At 36.4% G+C, this 18,994-nt stretch overlaps 2 protein-coding genes across 2 annotated transcripts; one reads left to right on the forward strand and one right to left on the reverse strand.

The window, feature by feature from the left end:
* Positions 1–4,568: 4,568 nt before the first annotated feature.
* Positions 4,569–8,225, forward strand: LOC104241205 (geraniol 8-hydroxylase-like). Its single transcript, XM_009796124.2, has 4 exons — positions 4,569–5,266; positions 5,978–6,259; positions 7,073–7,354; positions 7,713–8,225. Exons 1-4 carry the CDS (start codon positions 4,679–4,681, stop codon positions 8,037–8,039), a joined length of 1,479 nt encoding a protein of 492 aa, XP_009794426.1. The 5' UTR covers positions 4,569–4,678; the 3' UTR covers positions 8,040–8,225.
* A 91-nt stretch (positions 8,226–8,316) lies between these two features.
* LOC104241207 (auxin-induced protein PCNT115-like) lies at positions 8,317–16,882 on the reverse strand. Its single transcript, XM_009796130.2, is given in 9 exon segments — positions 8,317–8,956; positions 9,137–9,287; positions 9,692–9,794; positions 9,894–10,038; positions 12,976–13,324; positions 14,293–14,395; positions 14,486–14,658; positions 14,956–15,156; positions 16,549–16,882. Coding segments are annotated over 9 exon segments (1,638 nt in total). The 5' UTR covers positions 16,774–16,882; the 3' UTR covers positions 8,317–8,768.
* Positions 16,883–18,994: the final 2,112 nt, after the last annotated feature.

Raw genomic sequence — 18,994 nt, forward strand, 5'->3', positions numbered from 1 at the left:
ACCTTCATTTAAGCAAACCATTGGAATTCGATGGAGGCATAATTTCTTTAAAAAGTTGTTCACACCAACATTTCTCGGAGAAACTGGCTTTTTCCCACGAAGGTCTCTCCCCAATCCGGTGAGCCCACCTAATTCTTCCAATGTGGGCGTCATTTCACAATATTTGAACCTGAAGACATTGTTCGCGGGGTCCCAATAACCCACTAGAGCCTCAATTAAATCTCTGTTATGCTTAATTCCCATGATGTTTGCGAGGAACTTGAGGTGCTTAAATACTTGATTTTGTTCCCATTTAGCAAAACTAGCCCACCAATTACAGAGACTACTCGGGGTCTTATCTCTGATCAAGAACATAGGGGGTGTCTCGTCTCTTACCCTTTTCTGACTGCTTCTTTGTGGAGAACTCATGGTGATCCTAAGAGTAAAATAAAAAGGGTTAGGACTTACCTAAACTATATGCAAATTATGATCATTCATTATTTTATTTTTTATTTTTTTTAGGACAATTTAGGACTCGATCTATTTTTTTAATTACAATATATATTTTGAAATTACCGGACACAAAAGTTGAGATGATAAAAGCAGAAAAATGGCTATTATTACAAAACGGTCCTTTACTACTTCCATAGAAGGCATAAAGGATGTCTCGGCAAAAACCAGCCAAACACAGGAACAAAATGATAAAATAGAAAAAACAAAAAATAAAAACTATTTTTACGAAAATAACCCTTTGCTACTCCTATAGGGGTTAAAAAGCTGTCTCAGCAAATATAACCAGACAAAGCTAGATAAAAATGACTACTTTTTGCAAAAACAGTCTTTCGGTACTTCTGGAAAGGTTTAAAGTTGCTTCGACAAAAATGGCCAGTCATAAAGGTAAATGGTAAAAGGTGAACAAATATGGATAAAGTAACTACTTTTACAAAAATGGCCCTTCAGCACTTCACAAGAAGATTTAAGGCTGTCTTGGCAAAACAGCTAGAGCATGAGGGCAAGACAGTAAAAGGTGACAAAAATAGGGTTTTTTTTTTTGAAACATGTGGGCTGAACCCGATGGAAGTTGCCTACGTATCTCACATCCGGTGAGAATCAAACCCGCGTAGTTTGGTGAAACTGGGTACTTTTCTCTTTTGATTTTTATTGAAAATTAATCCTTACACCTCGCGCCAAACTACTAATTTTTTTTAAAAAAAAGGTTATTTGCGTTAAACTATGAGAAAAACTCCTTTTTATCTTTTTCCTTTTTTCTTTTTTTTAATAATTCCGCTGCGTCAATTTTCTAAAGCCGATCGACAATGCAAGTAAGCCTTCCAAATGATGTATCAAGTAGCACATACGTGAACATGATGGTCTCAAATAGGATACCTGTCTTATACGGACCCGGCCCATGTGCCGAGTTTCGCTAAGTCAAATGCATGTGATGCACATAGAGCGAACCTACTAGGGAAATCCGGTATGAGGTTTGTTCTTCTAGGTTTAAATCCTGGTGGAGAAGGTATCTAGACTGGCTTACTCGAGCGGACAACTCGAGCCGAGGAGGGTCAGTGTACCGGTAGCATTGCTTTTCGGCTTAACTGGTGGTGCTCCCCGCCTAAAATATGTGAGACTAAAATCCTTCACCGGGTGACAAGCACCTCAGCTATCTCAAAGAAAGCGGGTTATGTCAAGCAAATGCCCAATTTTTAATTTCAAGAAGACTTAGAGAGGATGCGTGAGAAGCCAGTTTATATGTACAGTTCAACAATATCGAAGCAGTAAAAAGTGAACAGGCAGCACATTAGGCACAGATAAATCACAATATATACAAAATTAATAAAGCCAAATAAAAAGTCAACATGTATAAGCTCGAATTCTTAAAAGGTCCCCAGCAGAGTCGCCAGAGCTGTCACACCCCTTTCTACCCCTCCAAAAGATAATGGGTGTTATGGATTGTGGGTTAAAGAGTTTTTTCCAATTAAAGTGACAAATTTGAAATATGGATTATTTTGTTATTTAGAGTCGCCACTTGGAATTGATTTTTGGGTGTTCCAAGTCACCTTTTATTTGATCCCTATTCAAAGAAAAGTTTGACTCTTTCGTTATTGATCTGCAAAAATAAAGTCCCGGTAAGGAATTCTGTTAACCGGGGAGAAGGTGTAAGGCATTCCCCGAGTCCCGTGGTTCTAGCACGGTCTCTTTATTGACTATATTTGGCTTATACTATTTTTTGGATAACTTGTGTTTTATTGGTTCTCATCTTTTACCTATGTCCGCTTTATTGTTTGATTAAAATTATGGGGAAAAAAAAGTTATCTTGAAATAAGTTACGCATTCTAATACTTATTTTGTTACATATCACAATTATGCCACGGAGACCATACACATAGTCATGATATTTAATTATTTAAAGCGCACCTAAATAAACTAGCGCACTTGAAGTATTTTCCTAAAGTAATTTAATATTATTGTAAGGCCAAAAGTTATGGAATTGTTTGTGGAAAAAGTGTATGATTTTAGATATTTGATTAAATAAATTATCATATATCAATACCATACATCCCAACAATTGAAGCCTAAACTTATTAGTGTCCAAATCTTCCCAACTTTTAGCAAGTTTAAATACTATATTTTCAGAAACATGATTAAACATATAACATTTAAGGATTGATTTACATTATTATTTATAAAGTTTAAAGATAAATAAATAAAATCACATAAAATAAGATAAAAAAAGAGAGGGAATAATAAACCTTTTAATGAAAGATTTTCAATTAAATGAGTCCCCAAGAATATGTACAATAACTCAGACGAACGCCGAACAAGCATAAGCAAAGATGATCATCAAAGCCGGTGAACAGAGCTCCAACGGAATCCTCGACCTCGACTGTTAACACCACTCTTTGGCGTGTAAAGGGGGATGTTTTGAAGTATTTTTTTGTTGGGTTTTGGGGTGTTGAATTGCTGGAAATTTTCGAAAGAAAGAGGAATAAAGAATAACCCGAGTAGAAATTGTCGTAGCGTAAGAAGAAAAAAATTGTTTCTCTCAATTCACCCCTCTCTTTTCTCCTCATATTTTCTCTTCTATTTATAGCAAAATTTTCGAAATTTTTCAGATTTGTTTTTATTTTTTTAAAAATATTTTATTATTTTTTAATTAAAAGAAATCTCACTTACAATTTGCTTTTCTTTTTTATAAAAAGAAATCTCACCTTTATTTACTTTTATTTTTTAAATTCCAACTTTAATTACTTTTATCTTATTTAAAATCTCACTTTTTTTTTTACTTTTAAAAGAGGATTCCGCTTATTTTACCTTTCTTAAAAAAATAATCCACTTTTTTTTGCTTTTCTTATAAAAATTCTACTTTCTTTTACTTTATTTTTTTTAATTTTCAGCTACCTTTATATTTATTTTTTAATTCCAACCTTCTTTACTTTTTATTTTTTTAAAATTTTCACAAAACTTTACTTTTAATTTTCCACTTTCTTTTACTTTTTAAAAGAGAATTCCACCCACTTTTACTTTATTTTTTTTATTCCATACTTCCCTTTTCTTATTTTTTATATCTCACCCGAAAATTTTAAAAAAAAACAAAAAATTCGGATTTTTTTTATTATTTTAAAAATAAAAATAAAAAATAAAATAATAGTAATAGTAATAATTCACCTTTTAAAATTTTGTATTTTTACCCTATAATAAAAAGTTAACAAAGCTAAAAATTGTAGGTTAAAATTCCTAAAATATTTACATAGAAGAAGTGACAAAAAATTAAATATTGTCAAAAATTAGGTGCTCACAGCCCTAATGTCAAGTGGTGTCATTTTATATTTGTTACTTGTTTCGACACGGTATAATTACTCATGCTTAATAAAAAAAAATCATCAAAGCGATGTCGCGTGACACCGCTTCGTCCACCGTATCTCCGCCCCTGAATGTAGCAACGTCCAAATTTAAGGTTTTGTGTAATTATATTCTATCCTTTGATCACCCACTCACACGTGTAAAACATGTTTTTTTTCAACTGTGGACTGGGGCGGAGCTAAGTAGAGAAAGGGGATTCAATTGAACTTTTATCGTTGAAAAATTATATTGTATTAATCCGGTAATTATAATGACTTTCGTAGGCAAAGTTTCAACGGCTCACAACTGTTGACTGTTTAATTTCTTGCCCAACTGATTAATAAGTAAGACACTAATAAGTATTTTACAATTGGAAATTATATGCCACATACAATAAGAAAAAAAAAAGAAAAAAAAAAAAGCAAGGTGATGTTAACTCATTGATTAGCTATTCAAAATCTTCTGCTTCAAAGAAAATTCGTCGTACAAATAAAAGAAAAGTAGGCAGAAAATTTGTGGTGTTTGGACCCTTCATTTAGTCATGTGTTTGAATTTGCTAGTTTGGCAAGCCACAACGAGGGCCGAAGCTACAGTTCTGCTTAGGGTTCGGTAAAATTTAGTAGTTTTTGCAGATTTATAATAATTATCTATAACCTAGTAAACTGCCTTTTCTAGAATCAAGATCCTATAAAACTAAAGTACTATCTCCGCCACTTCTTAGGTAATGAACTTCCCAATTACCGGGAAAACATATATATATATATAGATAGATAGAGAGAGAGTGAGAGTGAGAGAGAGTAGAGTTGCATAACTCTTACATTAATAAGAGAGTCTGAAGGAGAGTGAGTAGGAGAGGAATATGGATTACTTTACACTTGTGTTTGGATCAATTTTTGCTTGCATTTTTCTTCTTTTTCTATCAAAAAGAAACAAAAAGCTTCCACCAGGGCCATTACAACTGCCAATAATAGGAAATTTATTTCATTTATTAGGTGCAAAACCTCATATATCACTAGCCAATCTTGCCAAAATCTATGGTCCAATTATGAGTTTAAAACTTGGCCAAATAACCACAATTGTCATTTCTTCATCAACCATGGCAAAACAAGTCCTTCAAAATCAAGATCAAGCATTTTCCAATAGATTTATCCCTAATGCACTTCAAGCACACAACTATTCCAAATTCTCAGTGACGTGGCTCCCCGTTAATCCGACGTGGCGAACCCTTCGACGAATCTTGAACTCCAACATCCTCTCACTCACTAAACTTGATTCAAATCAACACTTAAGATCACAAAAGGTACAACAGTTGGTTGATTATGTTGCAAAATGTAGTCAAGAAGGTGAAGCTGTGATCATTGGCAAAGCTGCTTTCAAGACCTCTCTCAATTTCTTGTCCAATATTCTCTTCTCTAAGGACTTGGTTGACCCTTTTTTTGATTCAAAGGTAGAGCTGAAAAATGTTATTGTGATGCCCCGACTCCTCATTTTGACTTTGTGTACTAATAAAAAAAGGGCAGTGGTCTATTACACGCAACATTACCCTACATTTCTATAAGAGTCAGTTTCCACGGCTTGAACCTGTGACCTCCTGGTCAAATGACAACAACTTTACCAGTTACGCCAAGGCTCCCTTCTTTTTGTATAAAGGTAGAGCTGAAAAATGTTATTGTGACGCTCCGACTCCTCATTTTGACTTTTTGTGTACTAAACAAGGGCAACCTAGTGCACTAAGCTCCTGCTATGCGCAGGGTCTATCGTACGCAGCCTTACCCTGCATTTCTACAAGAGGTTGTTTCCACGGCTTAAACTCGTGACCTCCTGGTCACATGACAACAACTTTACCAGTTACGCAAAGGCTCCCTTCTTTTTATTTAAAGGTAGAGCTGAAAAATGTTATTGTGACGCCCTCACTCCTCAATTTGACTTTTTGTGTACTAAACAAGGGCAGCCTGGTGCACTAAGCTCCTGCTATGCGCGGAGTCTATTGTAGGCAACCATACCTTGCATTTCTATAAGTGGTTGTTTCCACGGCTTGAACCCGTAACCTCCTGGTCACACGGCAACAACTTTACCAGCTACACCAAAGGCTCCTCTTCTTTTTGTGTACTAAAGAGTGCATAATTGTTTGTGACCCTTTTTTTTGGATTCATCACAGGTAGAGTTGAAGGACGTGATTTGGAACATCTTGGCCGAGGCTGGGAAGCCTAACCTAGTGGATTTTTTTCCCATACTTGAAAACATTGATCCTCAACGAATTAGGCGTAACACAGACATTCATTTCAATAAGTTGTTTGTGCTTTTCGATGATTTGATCAACGAGCGATTGGAGGAAAAGAGGAGCAGAAGTATAAAGAATGATGTTTTGGAAGTGTTTCTCAAAATTAGAGAAGAAAATTCGGAAGAAATCGATCAGAATCACATCAATTCCTTGCTCCTGGTTTGTGCTTCTCTTTTATCATCAGCTTTAGTTTTATTTTCGTGGTATTATTATTGGTTATTGTTATTGTTTGTCCATTTTTTTGGGTCTGTTACGATGCTAATATTATTTTTTCTGACTTCTGTTGTTGTTACGGATCTATTGTCTATTTCCGTCTTCTTGAGCTGAGTGTATTTCAGAAACAGCTTCTCTACTCCTCCGGATAGGGGTAAAGTATGCGTACACTCTACCCTCTCGATACCCCACTCGTGAGATTTCACTGTGTTCTTATTGTTGTTGTTTTATTTTTACTATCATAGTTCAAGACATCTTCTTTTTGAATTTAACATAATATGATATATAAAAAAACTGCAATCTTTTTTACGTAAAGAAAAAACAACAAACCCAGTATATTCCCACAAAGTGGGTCTGCGGATGGTAGTTATGTGTACGCATGCCTTACCCTTACCTAGTGAAGGTCGAGAGATTGTTTCCAATAGCAATCTTTTTTTACATACTAGAACAAAATTCTATGTTTCAATAATTCAGATGATACACTAAAGGGCAGCCCGTTGCATTAAGCTCTAGCTATGCGAAGGGTTCGAGGAAGGGCCGAACCACAAAAGTTTATTATACACAACATTACCCTTACCTTTCTGCAAAAGGCTGTTTCCATGGTTCGAACCTGTGACCTCCTCATTACATGACAACAACTTTACCAGTGTTTCAATAATTAAGATGATACACTAACTAATTAACACAAAAAAAAAAAAAAAAAAATTCTTACTAGGTTCGCATTGACATATTTGATGGGATTTATGAAAAATGTTTCAGGACATATTCATTGGCGGTACTAATACGACGACAAGTACAGTGGAATGGGCAATGGCAGAAATACTTAGACAACCTGAGATTATGAAGAAAGTCCAAGCTGAGCTTGCAGAAGTCGTTGGAAAAGGAAAACCAATAAAAGAAGATGATGTTTCTCGACTCCCCTACTTGCAATGTATTGTCAAAGAAACCTTAAGAATGCACCCACCAGTTCCTTTCTTACTCCCACGCAAAGTAGAGCAAGATGTTGAATTGTGTGATTACATCATCCCGAAGGGCTCACAAGTAAGGTTTTAATTTCAAATGTGCAGGTCAAAATGGGTTGAATCGATAAGCTAATTGGGTCATTAGCTGACCAAACCAACACAAGCTTTTCTTTTGATTATCATGACTACATTTAACTAACCAAACGCGAAAAACTTCTTTTTTTCAATGTGTTGATAAGTTTCCTTATCGGTTAATTTGGGCTACATAGGTTGTCCTAGTTGGTCAACTGTTCCGAATTGACCAAACTATAGATGGCTAACTCGGGCTATGCCTAAATAAACCCGCCAATTAATATATGTCCAGTCAAACCATCCAAATTTGGATGAGTTGGATAAGTTAAATTTTTTTGAGCTAAATTTGACACCCCTACTCACAGGTACTAGTTAATGTGTGGGCAATCAGTCGAGACTCAGCTTTGTGGGAGGAGCCACTAGTGTTTAAACCTGAGAGGTTCTGGAGTTCAGAATTGGACGTGCGAGGCAAAGATTTTGAATTGATTCCATTTGGTGCTGGGCGAAGAATATGCCCTGGCTTACCTCTGGCAGCATCGAGAATGGTTCCAGTAATGGTAGGCTCACTCTTGAATTCCTTCAATTGGAAACTTGAAGAAGGCATTAAGCCAGAAGAACTAGACATGGAGGAGAAGTTTGGTATCACTTTAGCCAAGGCCTGTCCTTTGCGAGCTATCGCATATCCTATTTGATAGTACAAAGGATCAGGAGGCGGAGCTATAGTGATAGCTATATGTTCGACAGTATAGCTTTGGCTCAAACTCTATATTAAAAATTCCACTTGATATGTACTATAATAATTTATCTGGAACTAGTCTGATGTCTTTTTTAGAATCCAAAACTCATAAACTCAAAATCTTAGATGCGTCTCTGCATAAGATATATTCAAGTTTTGTATTACTATCATTTAGTGATTTGCAATTTTCTCTAAAAGAATAAGGGAATAAGAATAAAAGGATTACATGATGATGAAAAAGAGGAGATTGTGGTATATTATTTGTTTTCTCATATATGCCAGTATGCCACCAACACTTGGTTTACAGGTAGAAATTTCAAGTCTAAAGACCTCACACACTCTTATATATGAAGTTCTGTATTGGAAGGACTTAGTTTAAAAAATATAACAAACATTTACTGAACATGAAACTTCGTTGTTTGGACATACACTATCATGTATATAAGGTTATTATCAACCCTTAAACTTCCTCCAGACCCGACATGTGGGATTACGTTGTTATTGTTGTTGTTGTTGTTGTATCGACCCTTAAACTTCAAGTTATATGAACAATGATTAGTGAATATTCTGGGATGACTCGACAGTACAAATGAGCCTAGACACTTGTTTAAACTTTTATAATATTTACTATTTCCAACAAGAACATGTTTCAGATACATTGTAACGTGGAAAGTGCGCGAAAATCTTATCTCGTAGCCTTCCAAGTTGACAATGGTGGAGTATCAGAGTTTTTGTGATTTGCACCAGAAGCATCTCTTTCACCTTTGACTGCATCAGCTGAAGCAATGTATTCAAGTTCCACCATGTCTTCTGTTGTTAACTTAATTGACAAAGCTCCGATGTTTTGGTTGAGGTTTTCGATCTTTGTGGTACCTGGCAGCAGCAGACGTATCATAGTCAATATTCAGTAGGTTCAACTGAATCTAGTATTTTTAACACGAAGTACATATATGTATTTGAAAAATCACTAAGATTAAAAAAAATAATGGGTTCAATTGTAAGAATGTAAAGATTGAACCCATGAAATTTAGATTCTGGATCCGTATCTGATACCTGGGATGGGGCACACATCATTTCCTTGGTGATGTACCCAAGCCAAGGCTAGTTGAGATGGCGTACATCCTTTCTTCTCTGCCATTTTGCAAATTCTCTCGTACAAGATCTTGTTATGCTCAAGATTCTCGGCTTGAAACCTTGGTATATGCTGTAAAATCAATATATGTATCAAATTCAATATCTAGTTAGTTTCTTTTGAAATAGAAACTAGCTACAAAGATAGAATTGGCTTTGATTGGTCAAGATTGAACTTAGCAATTCTAGCTAACACCAGATTTAAAGCTCAAATTTTTGCGTTCTAAATATATAAATCTTCTGCATAAGTGAAAAAAGGAGCAGTCCGATGCACTAAGCTCCTGTTATGCGCGGGGTCCAGGGAAGCGTCGGACCATAAAGGTCTACTGTACGTAGCCTTACTGTACATTTCTGCAAGAGCCCGTTTCCACGGCTCGAAATCGTGACCTCCTGATCACACGGCAGCAACTTTACCAGTTACGCCAAGGCTCCGCTTCAAAGTAAGACATGAGAAGAGCAAAAAAGGATGCAGCTAACCTTCCGAAAGTCCTCATTCGACAAATCCTCGAGCAGCTTCGGACCAGATGACAAAAAACCTTTTCCCAGGGGACTGTATGCTACGATTCCAATTCCAAGTTCCCTACAAAATTAAGTTTAATCATGATCAATGCTACATTAAGAACTTATAATTAACGTTTCTTTAGACACTAAATGAAAATGGATATGATGAATGTTAAACCTGCAAGTAGGGATTATTTCTTCCTCTACATCTCTCGACCACAGAGACCATTCTAATTGTACTGCTGTTATTGGATGAACTGCATGTGCTCTTCTAATCGTCGTTGCTGAAGCCTCGGATAGACCTATATATTTTATTTTACCCTCTTCAACCAGCTTCTTGAGTTCTCCCATCTTTGTAAAAAACAATAGCAAATCTCAAAGAATACTAAATTTTGAACGACAAGCATGATGGACAAAGATACAGAAGAAAATGATGTACACTTCTGAATAGGATGATGTATCATTTGATTACTATCAGTTCGTCTTGATAAGGAAGGGGAGGCTTGGCGTAACCAGTAAAATTATTGTCATGTAACCAGGAGATCACGGGTTCGAGCCGTGGAAACAGCCTCTTGCATAAACGCAGGGTAAATGTGCATACAATAGACCCTTATGGTCCGGCCCTTCGCTAGACCTCGCTAATAGCGGGAGCTTAGTGCATCGGGCTGCTCTTTTTTAGTTCGTCTTGATAAGTTTAATTGGAAAAATGAAAGAGAGCATCATTTTGCAACATTCTGATTATCTTCTTCACAAAATGCCCAAATAACTCTGAAATTTCCAATATTTTGTGCCTACCAAAAGTCATTATACCTTAGCAAGTCAATCATCTTATCCTCTATCACTAAGAGTTAAGTTATATGCACGATCGTGTATGAAATATTTACACAACAAGGTCACTTATAAGGTTATTACAAATAAATCGCTATGACAAGCTCTACTTTGCAACCTCGTTATAAAATTGGTGACAAAAATTCAATGGTAAAAGAGGACAGACCGTGATTTCAATAGGCACACGCTTATCAATCCGATGTTGATAGTACAAATCAATGCAGTCAACATCAAGTCTCTTTAAGCTGGCTTCGCATGCTGCCCTTACGTACGAGGGATCTCCAATTATTTCTATTTTTCCATCTGCGGAACTAATACCAAACTTTGTTGCCAACTCAACTCTTTCTCTCATCCCTTCTTTCATAGCCTGCCATGGTCATAATGTGAACGTTAATCAACAAATCTGTAAATCAGTAAATCAGTATAAAGACAGATAAATGCTCATGCTGATTACAAAGACAGATAAGTGGAAGTTGAACCAGCGACCTCAGAAAGGGTTTGAATCCCCTTGACCACTGAGCTATGGTTTTGGACTATGGCAAGGGGATCAAAATATAATATATAGACGTACAAGATGGATTTTTCCTTATACGCACAGTGTAATTTTTCGGCAAAAGGGATTCGGGTGAACCCCCTTCCTCCGGCTAAATCCGCCCCTGGTGGATGTAGTGTTCAACTTATGGTTTATTCGTACTCAGTAGCTTTGGCTCGACCAGTATATGTGTTAACAATTCACTAAATAAGTACAAATAATTGATTTCGAATATCGTAAAATAAATGAGTAGTGGTAGAATCAAGATTCGCGAACTCAAACTCATAAGTTCAAATCCTGGATCCACCTCTGATCACAAGTAGACACAGTATATATCACATGCGCACTAGTACCAACCTTTCTTGCTTATGCCATGCCAAACGAAGATACAGGGATCGAACCATTATGAACAACTTGATTACTTGCAGATTGTTACCCTCAACTGAACAAATTAGGAAACACACAAGGATTCAATAGCAAAATTGCTCCCTCTTTTCCAAATTACACTATGTATAAGATCCTTTATAACATTTTATTGCCAAGGAAGATGTCCTAGCAATCTTGCAATACTCTCTTGTGGGTATCCATAAACTGTTTAAAACAGGAAAACTGAACTGTAGTCTCAATTATCTTAGTATTCAAATTACAACAACAAATCCAATGTAATCCCATAAGTGGGGTCAGGGGAGGGTGGTGGGTACGCAGATTTTACCCCTACCTTATAAAGATAGAGACGTTGTTTCTGATAGACCTTCGGCTCAAGGAACAGTGAGAATAAAGCAACCAAGCAAAAAACATGCATTAAGACATTAAAATGAAAGGTCTATGACAAATAAACCAGTTGCGATTTCAAGAGGTAACTAACATGCCTTGCCGATGAGGATTTCATTGGTGTGAGGCCCATATACATCTGAAGTATCGAGGAAAGTGATACCGGAGTTAATGGCATGATGAATGAGCTTGATCATGTCATCTTCAGGTTTCGGCGGGCCATAAAAGGCTGACATGCCCATGCAACCGAGTCCTTGAGCTGACACTTCCAAACCTTGTGAGCCGAGCTTCATTCTTGGCACTTTTCTTCCTTCGGAATCCATTGTTGGGTTTAAGAAAATCTCTTTTTGCATGTTAAATGTAGAGAAACTGGGGGGGGGGGGGGGTTCTGCAGGATGAAGATGCAGAGGTTTATATGAAGCTGTGTAGACAGAAGACAATTATGGACTAACTTGTTATGTTAAAAAGAGGCAAATAAGTAACATTAGCCAGCCATTATACAAGCACATGTGCAAAATAATATTCAACTTTTGGGTGCTTGTGTCAATTACTCTGTTCTCTTTGTCTTTACTTATTTAATAATAGCTGAGTTGTTCAATTTAGAAAATTCGCGAACTCACAATCGATATCCTGATTGTATTTGACTGGTGACACAAAGTTCAAGAAATTAAAAAAAAAAAAAAAAAAAAAGACATTTGACATATAAGCTAAATAAACATGCATCCATAAAATATATCTAAAAACTGCATTCCTTGTTTGGGGTCTTTTTCTTGAAAAATGGACAAACTGACCCAATACTTGTGCTAGGAGAAGGTAACAGTAATCAAGGGATCAGTCGAAGGACGCACAAATTTATCCAACTCGACCCTTATTAAAAACATAAATCTTGATTCTGTCCAATTAACAAAAAGATTGAATCTTACATATTTGGTAAAGCAATAATAATTTAGTGTTTTACTTCATAGTAAAGAGTATGCAAACAGAGTCAAACATTTTATTATTCGAATAATCATAAGGTCACAAGTGGCACAGTTGTTTAAAACAGAAAAATTGCAGCTTTTCAGCACATACAATGCGCAATACAGGAACAACTCAACTCAACAAACAAACTGAGAGACACTAATTCCACGATTGCATCATTATGTAGCCTTCCATACCGAAAGGGGTGGAGTGTCGGAATCTTTGTAAGTAGTCGCGCCAGAACTGTACCTATCACCCTGGACTGCATTAGCTGAAGCAATGGATTCAAGTTCCACCATATCTTCTGATGTTAACTTTATGGTGAGAGCTTCAATGTTCTGGTTCAAGTTTTCAACCTTAGTGGTGCCCGGGATAGGACACACATCGTTCCCTTGGTGATGTACCCACGCCAAGGCCAGTTGAGAGGGGGTGCATCCCTTCTTTGCCGCCATTTGACAAATTCTTTCATATAATATTTTGTTATGCTCAAGATTATCAGCCTGGAACCTTGGGAGATGCTGCAAAATTGAAGATTCATTTAAGTCAAATACAGAAACGTCTACAATACGATAATATACTTTAGGGCTTTGACAGATTATAGAATATAATTATCAAAGGTCTCACGCAGCCCCAGATTCTCACATCAGTAGCTCTCCCTCGATATTGGTCATCAGTAGAGGAAAAACAAATAGTACAGTGAACATCATGAAGCAGCTTCGGATACCAGTTCATCAAAATGGCAATATGGTGCATGCAAAACTTTGGACACCAATATGAAATCTAAGCATGTAAGGTCAGGAACACGTCAATCAACACAACTATTCCTTTCATTCAGCGAGCATGTATGCAAGAATTAAGCGTGCCTGAGCAGAGGCGGATCTATGTGTTATGTTAAGGGATCACCGGACCTTGTAAACTTCGGTAGAAATCTTGTATATGTATGTGTATACCTTAAAATGACTAATTTAAATCACTTGGCACCCTGAAGGCCCGAACGCTAAAAGCCTTTAGGCGGCACTGGTTGAGCCAAATATTGTGTCCCCATCGCGTTAAAATCTTGGGTCCGCCTCTTGCCTGAGATGTGGGAAATTCCCAAAGTAAAATGCTAGAAAGCAAGAGGCAGAAACTTCTGAACAGATAGTATTCTGGACCACCAACTCATCCAAAAACATGTCTTTTTCGATTGAAATGTACATCATTAACATACATAAATAAACTCGCTTGTCAGAAAGCAAGTTACTTTTAAATGGTCCATGTACATCTCTTCCATATAAGGAACAAATGTAAAGTTTATACTACATGGTTTACAATACCAACTATTGATCAGAGCTTTAGTCCCTAGCAATATCATCCAAATCAAATAGCTTAGTGATCAAAACCCTTTCTTTCCTCAAACAAGTAAATATAGTAGCAACAGAAATGCAGTGCAATTAAACATGAGATCAATATGCTTGAAATCCAAAACAAATATTCAGTACAATCTAACCTTTGGGAAATCTTCACTTGACAAATCTTCAAGCAGCTCTGGACCGGATGACAAAAATCCCCGTCCTAGTGGACTGTATGCCACAATCCCAATACCGAGTTCTCTGGTAGATTAACAGGAAGGCAAATATCAAGATCTCACATAGTTATAGACCGCGCAGAAATACAAAAAACTAACAGAAAGCAGAATATACCTGCAAGTAGGGATTATTTCTTCCTCTACATCTCTAGACCATAGAGACCATTCTAATTGTACTGTTGTTATTGGATGAACTGCATGTGCTCTTCTAATCGTCGATGCTGATGCCTCGGATAGACCTATATATTTTATTTTACCCTCTTCAACCAGCTTCTTAAGTTCTCCAACCTAGTCAATCAAGAATAAGAAATGCTGATAATTATCCTTTTGAACAAAGATGTGAAAACATTCAATAATACAGCACTCAACATAATTGTTAAATTGGATGTCAACAGCCAGATCAATTCCAAAAATGATGGTGTAGGTTGATGCAGCACTGGAGCCGTAAGTGTTCATAAAATTTTGATATTGAATTCAAATATTTAGTGTCTCCAAACAAGTCAATCATTTAATGCTCAATCAGTAGATTGCAAAATGTTCGTAACCCGCAATTTCCAGAGTTAGAAATGGAGAAAGAGAACCAACCGTGACTTCAATAGGCACGCGTGTATCAATTCGGTGCTGGTAGTACAAGTCAATGCAGTCAACATCAAGTCGCTTTAAGCTAGCCTCGCATGCTGCCCTTACATAGGCTGGCTCTCCACACACTTTTATCTTTCCATCTGCAAAAATAGCTCCAAATTTTGTTGCTAACTCAACTCGTTCTCTCACCCCTCCCTTCAACGCCTGCATAGATATGTATATTATCAGAAGTTAGGTAACTATTCTTGCAGAAATCTTACAAAAATGGATAAATGTTCTCAGTCGCATATAAAAGATAAGAAAGTTATGATTTGAAAGTATGCAGTTGCACATGAAATCTATTACTCATTGAAACCTATGTTGTTCGGATTCTCCGAAAATGTTGATGGGTGCATATCGGATTCTCCAAAAGTAGTGCATTTTTGGACGATCCGAAACGGGTGTGGCAGCTGTTTTGAAGATTCTGCGCAACATAGACTGCAACTACTACATTACTCTCAGAAAAGCTCTCTTTATTTTACTTGTCCGACTTTGTAACAACAATGCTTTGTATCTTGGACTAGACAAAGAGCAGTCTGGTGCAATAAGCTCCCGATATGCGCGGGGTCTAGGGAAGGGTCGGACCACAAGATTCTATTGTATGCAGCCTTACCCTGCATTTCTGCAAGAGGTTGTTTCCACGAAATGACTCCCTCTCTTTCTCTGTATATCTAAGTTTTCCATTTACTATCATCTCTATTATTTTACTTCAACTCTTGCTACTAGTTTCGTTTTCTTGATCTCGGTAGATTTTAGTACCTAAAGTAATAGTAAGACTTTAAGCATCATTAAGAATGAATTTCTTGCGTATGGCACAAACATCAAAATTGAGAATTAGTTATAAGGATGAACTTTGCATACTAGCACTCATCTCACAAGAAACCTTCTACGGTCACACCTAGAACATCCTTATATAACAATACTTCACTATAAAAGTCAAATTTTTTCCGGAACCAATTTTTATGTCATGTTATAATATATGTTCTCTATAACAGCAGTTCGCTATAACATCCAAAATATTCGAAATAAACGAGACTGTTATAAAGAGTTTTGACTATACTACCAAGCAGCCATAACATTCTCCCCCATAACACCCCATAAGATATCCTCACTTCATTACAGTTTATATGACATTATTTCCTTATTAGTTCGTTCTGAAAAACTAATACCTTTCTATTTTTTGAAATAATTTAACTTCAAACTTCTTATTTTACTATATTTAATGGCATACTTTTATAGTCGAAAAATTGTAGGCAATGTTTAAGACAACAATTTCTATTTTTTTTTTCTATTTTAAACTAAATCCCTAGTAAAACTACGTTTCATTAAAACTACGTCACATGGAAACGGAGAGAGTACAATGTTTGAAGAACCATGACCAAATCTCTTGCTAAGGTACAACATATTCAGCATTAGTACAGCTCAAAACGCCAGAAGTACCTATCATACAACTCCTTTACCAAAATTAAAAAGAAAAAAAAAACGTACAACACATTAGCATTAGGTACAATCATCCTACAGCATAAAATTAAAAAAATAAAAGAATTTAAAGAGTACCTTGCCAAGTAGGATTTCATTGGTGTGGGGCCCATACACATCTGATGTATCAAGAAAGGTGACACCAGAGTTGATGGAATGGTGAATGAGTTGGATCATATCGGGCTCGGGTTTGGGCGGCCCATAAAAAGCGGACATACCCATACAACCAAGTCCTTGAGCTGACACTTCTAGCCCCTGTGAACCCAATTTGATTCTTGGCACTTTTGTTCCCTCTTTGGCCATTGTTGTGATTTCGGCTAACTTTGCAAATACTTAGAGACTGAGATGTTAAACATAGTATGTATCTATATATAGAGATCGTTGACAGAGCCAATGGATGATGAGGTAGGTTGGTTGGTCCTAGAGATGTGAAAGCTATTTGAGGTTTGGATTTTGACTATGACACGTCACTAGTGACGTTGTATAGTACTTTGACAAGGCAAATATTGTAAGAAAACACGTCACTAGTGACTTCCGTTTTTATATTTAAAAATTGGCCAAATACATACGAAGCCTATTTACCTTCGCCCCATTTTTTATTTTGATACTTTATTTTAATTCTGTTTCATTTTGGCCTTCTAATTCTATTTCTTATGTTTTACTTTAACATAAAAGCTGAAACCAGTGCAAAAAATATAGCGCGTATGTATATACAAATTTGAGGTGTAATAAATATCCAATTAAATATTGTCACCTGATTTTTTTATCCATGTCAAACGGGTCAATACTAAAATACTTGAACCCGACCATATTTAGGTAAAATTACGTCTACTTCTTATTTACACAAGAAAGTGACAACACTAAAAATGAAATTCGAAAATGGTTCACTTACTTAGTCAACTTTGTACCCATAAAAGCTACGACCTGGATTTCTTGTTGTCCATGATACTTTCAGTTCAACTTGAAATCCACAAAAACAAATATACATTCCATTATGAAAAAATAATTTTCTTGAGATATGGATTCACTTCAAACTTCAAACTTAGATGTAATAAACCCACAAAAAAATTAATTAGAATAAATAAACAAATAATAAAATTGCAAAAGTTTGAAGTTTTCTGGATGGCCAGGTGTCACACCTCCTTTTTGCGCGCTCCGCCCCGAAGGGTTAAATGCGCGGGTGAAGTTTTTCCAATTTAAGTGACAATATTCGAAATGAGATTATTTATTTAATTCAGAGTCGCCACTTGGGAAAGGTTTGGCTTTTGGTGTCCCAAGTCACCGGTTTATCTTGAATCCCAAATCGAGGAAAAATATTCGACTATCCAAATGAAGTCTGCGAACCAGAAATTCTAAGTAAGGAATTCTGTTGACCCGAGGGAAGGTGTTAGGCACCCTCGAATCCCGTGGTTCTAGCACGGTCGCTTAAATTGTTATAATGGCTAAATATCTGATTTAAATACATGTTATGACTTACGTGCTTTTATTAAGTTTAAACCGCTTTTATCATTATCACTTATTTTTATAGAATTGCAACGTCGTGAAAATGCATCTCGAACCACGTCACAATCAATGCGCCCGTGATCGTCAACACATTTTGACTCCGTTGAGACTTGGATTTGGGTCACATCAATGTGCACCCGTGTTTAAGAAGGTAATTTAATTAAGCCGCGCCTAAAGAGTCTAACGTGTTGTTATCTTTGGAGAAGGCAAGGAAATTCACTATACCGCCCATCTCCAAATTCTAAATGTTTATTTATTGAGGGCCCCGCAATGTGTATCTTTCTTCTAACGGGGCTCATCTCATTATTTAAAAGAGATATCCTAAAGTGGCTACATTTTCTATTATGTTTGTCTCTAAAATAAAAAGGGAAAAGGGTACGTGCTAAATTACTTAACCAAATCCGGATTTCCTGTCAATCATTTGATTCATTTGGTGAATTGTTTGCAAGATGAAGAATGCAGTATCTCATAGAACCTGCCTTCAATTTTAATGAAAATGACATACAAGCTGGTGAAACGCTACATACTCCAAACATTTCTTGAGTTGAATTTAGCTAAACTTATTTAGGCAAGATTAAAGGAATTAACTACTAGGCGTTGTTACTAATGGGATTTGAATGTGATCTTATGTACTACCTAACGAGACCCAGCAAAAGGACTAAAATAAAACAAGGCAGCATAGTATAAGTTTGGAGTATCCATACCCCGTATTAACAAACAACTACAAACTAAAACGTGAAGGACTAAGCTCAAATGAATGTTAGTTAACATACACTTTCGTACTATTGAATTGTAAACTGACAACTACACAGGCCCATTAATATACCATGAATATTACAACAAATAACTTTGAACTTCTTCAACCTTTTTCATTTCATGCTTTCAAACTGTTTCGGTTACACCAATATGGGACTTGAAATGTGTACCTGGGAGATGCTTACAATGAAGAAAGCAGGAGAGTCAGTTGAGCAGCAGTGCAAACGAAGCAGCAGCAGTAGCAGATAAATAGCAGCAGGACAAA

This window comes from Nicotiana sylvestris, chromosome 1 (genome assembly GCF_000393655.2).
Source record: "Nicotiana sylvestris chromosome 1, ASM39365v2, whole genome shotgun sequence".
NCBI classification, from domain to species: domain Eukaryota; kingdom Viridiplantae; phylum Streptophyta; class Magnoliopsida; order Solanales; family Solanaceae; genus Nicotiana; species Nicotiana sylvestris.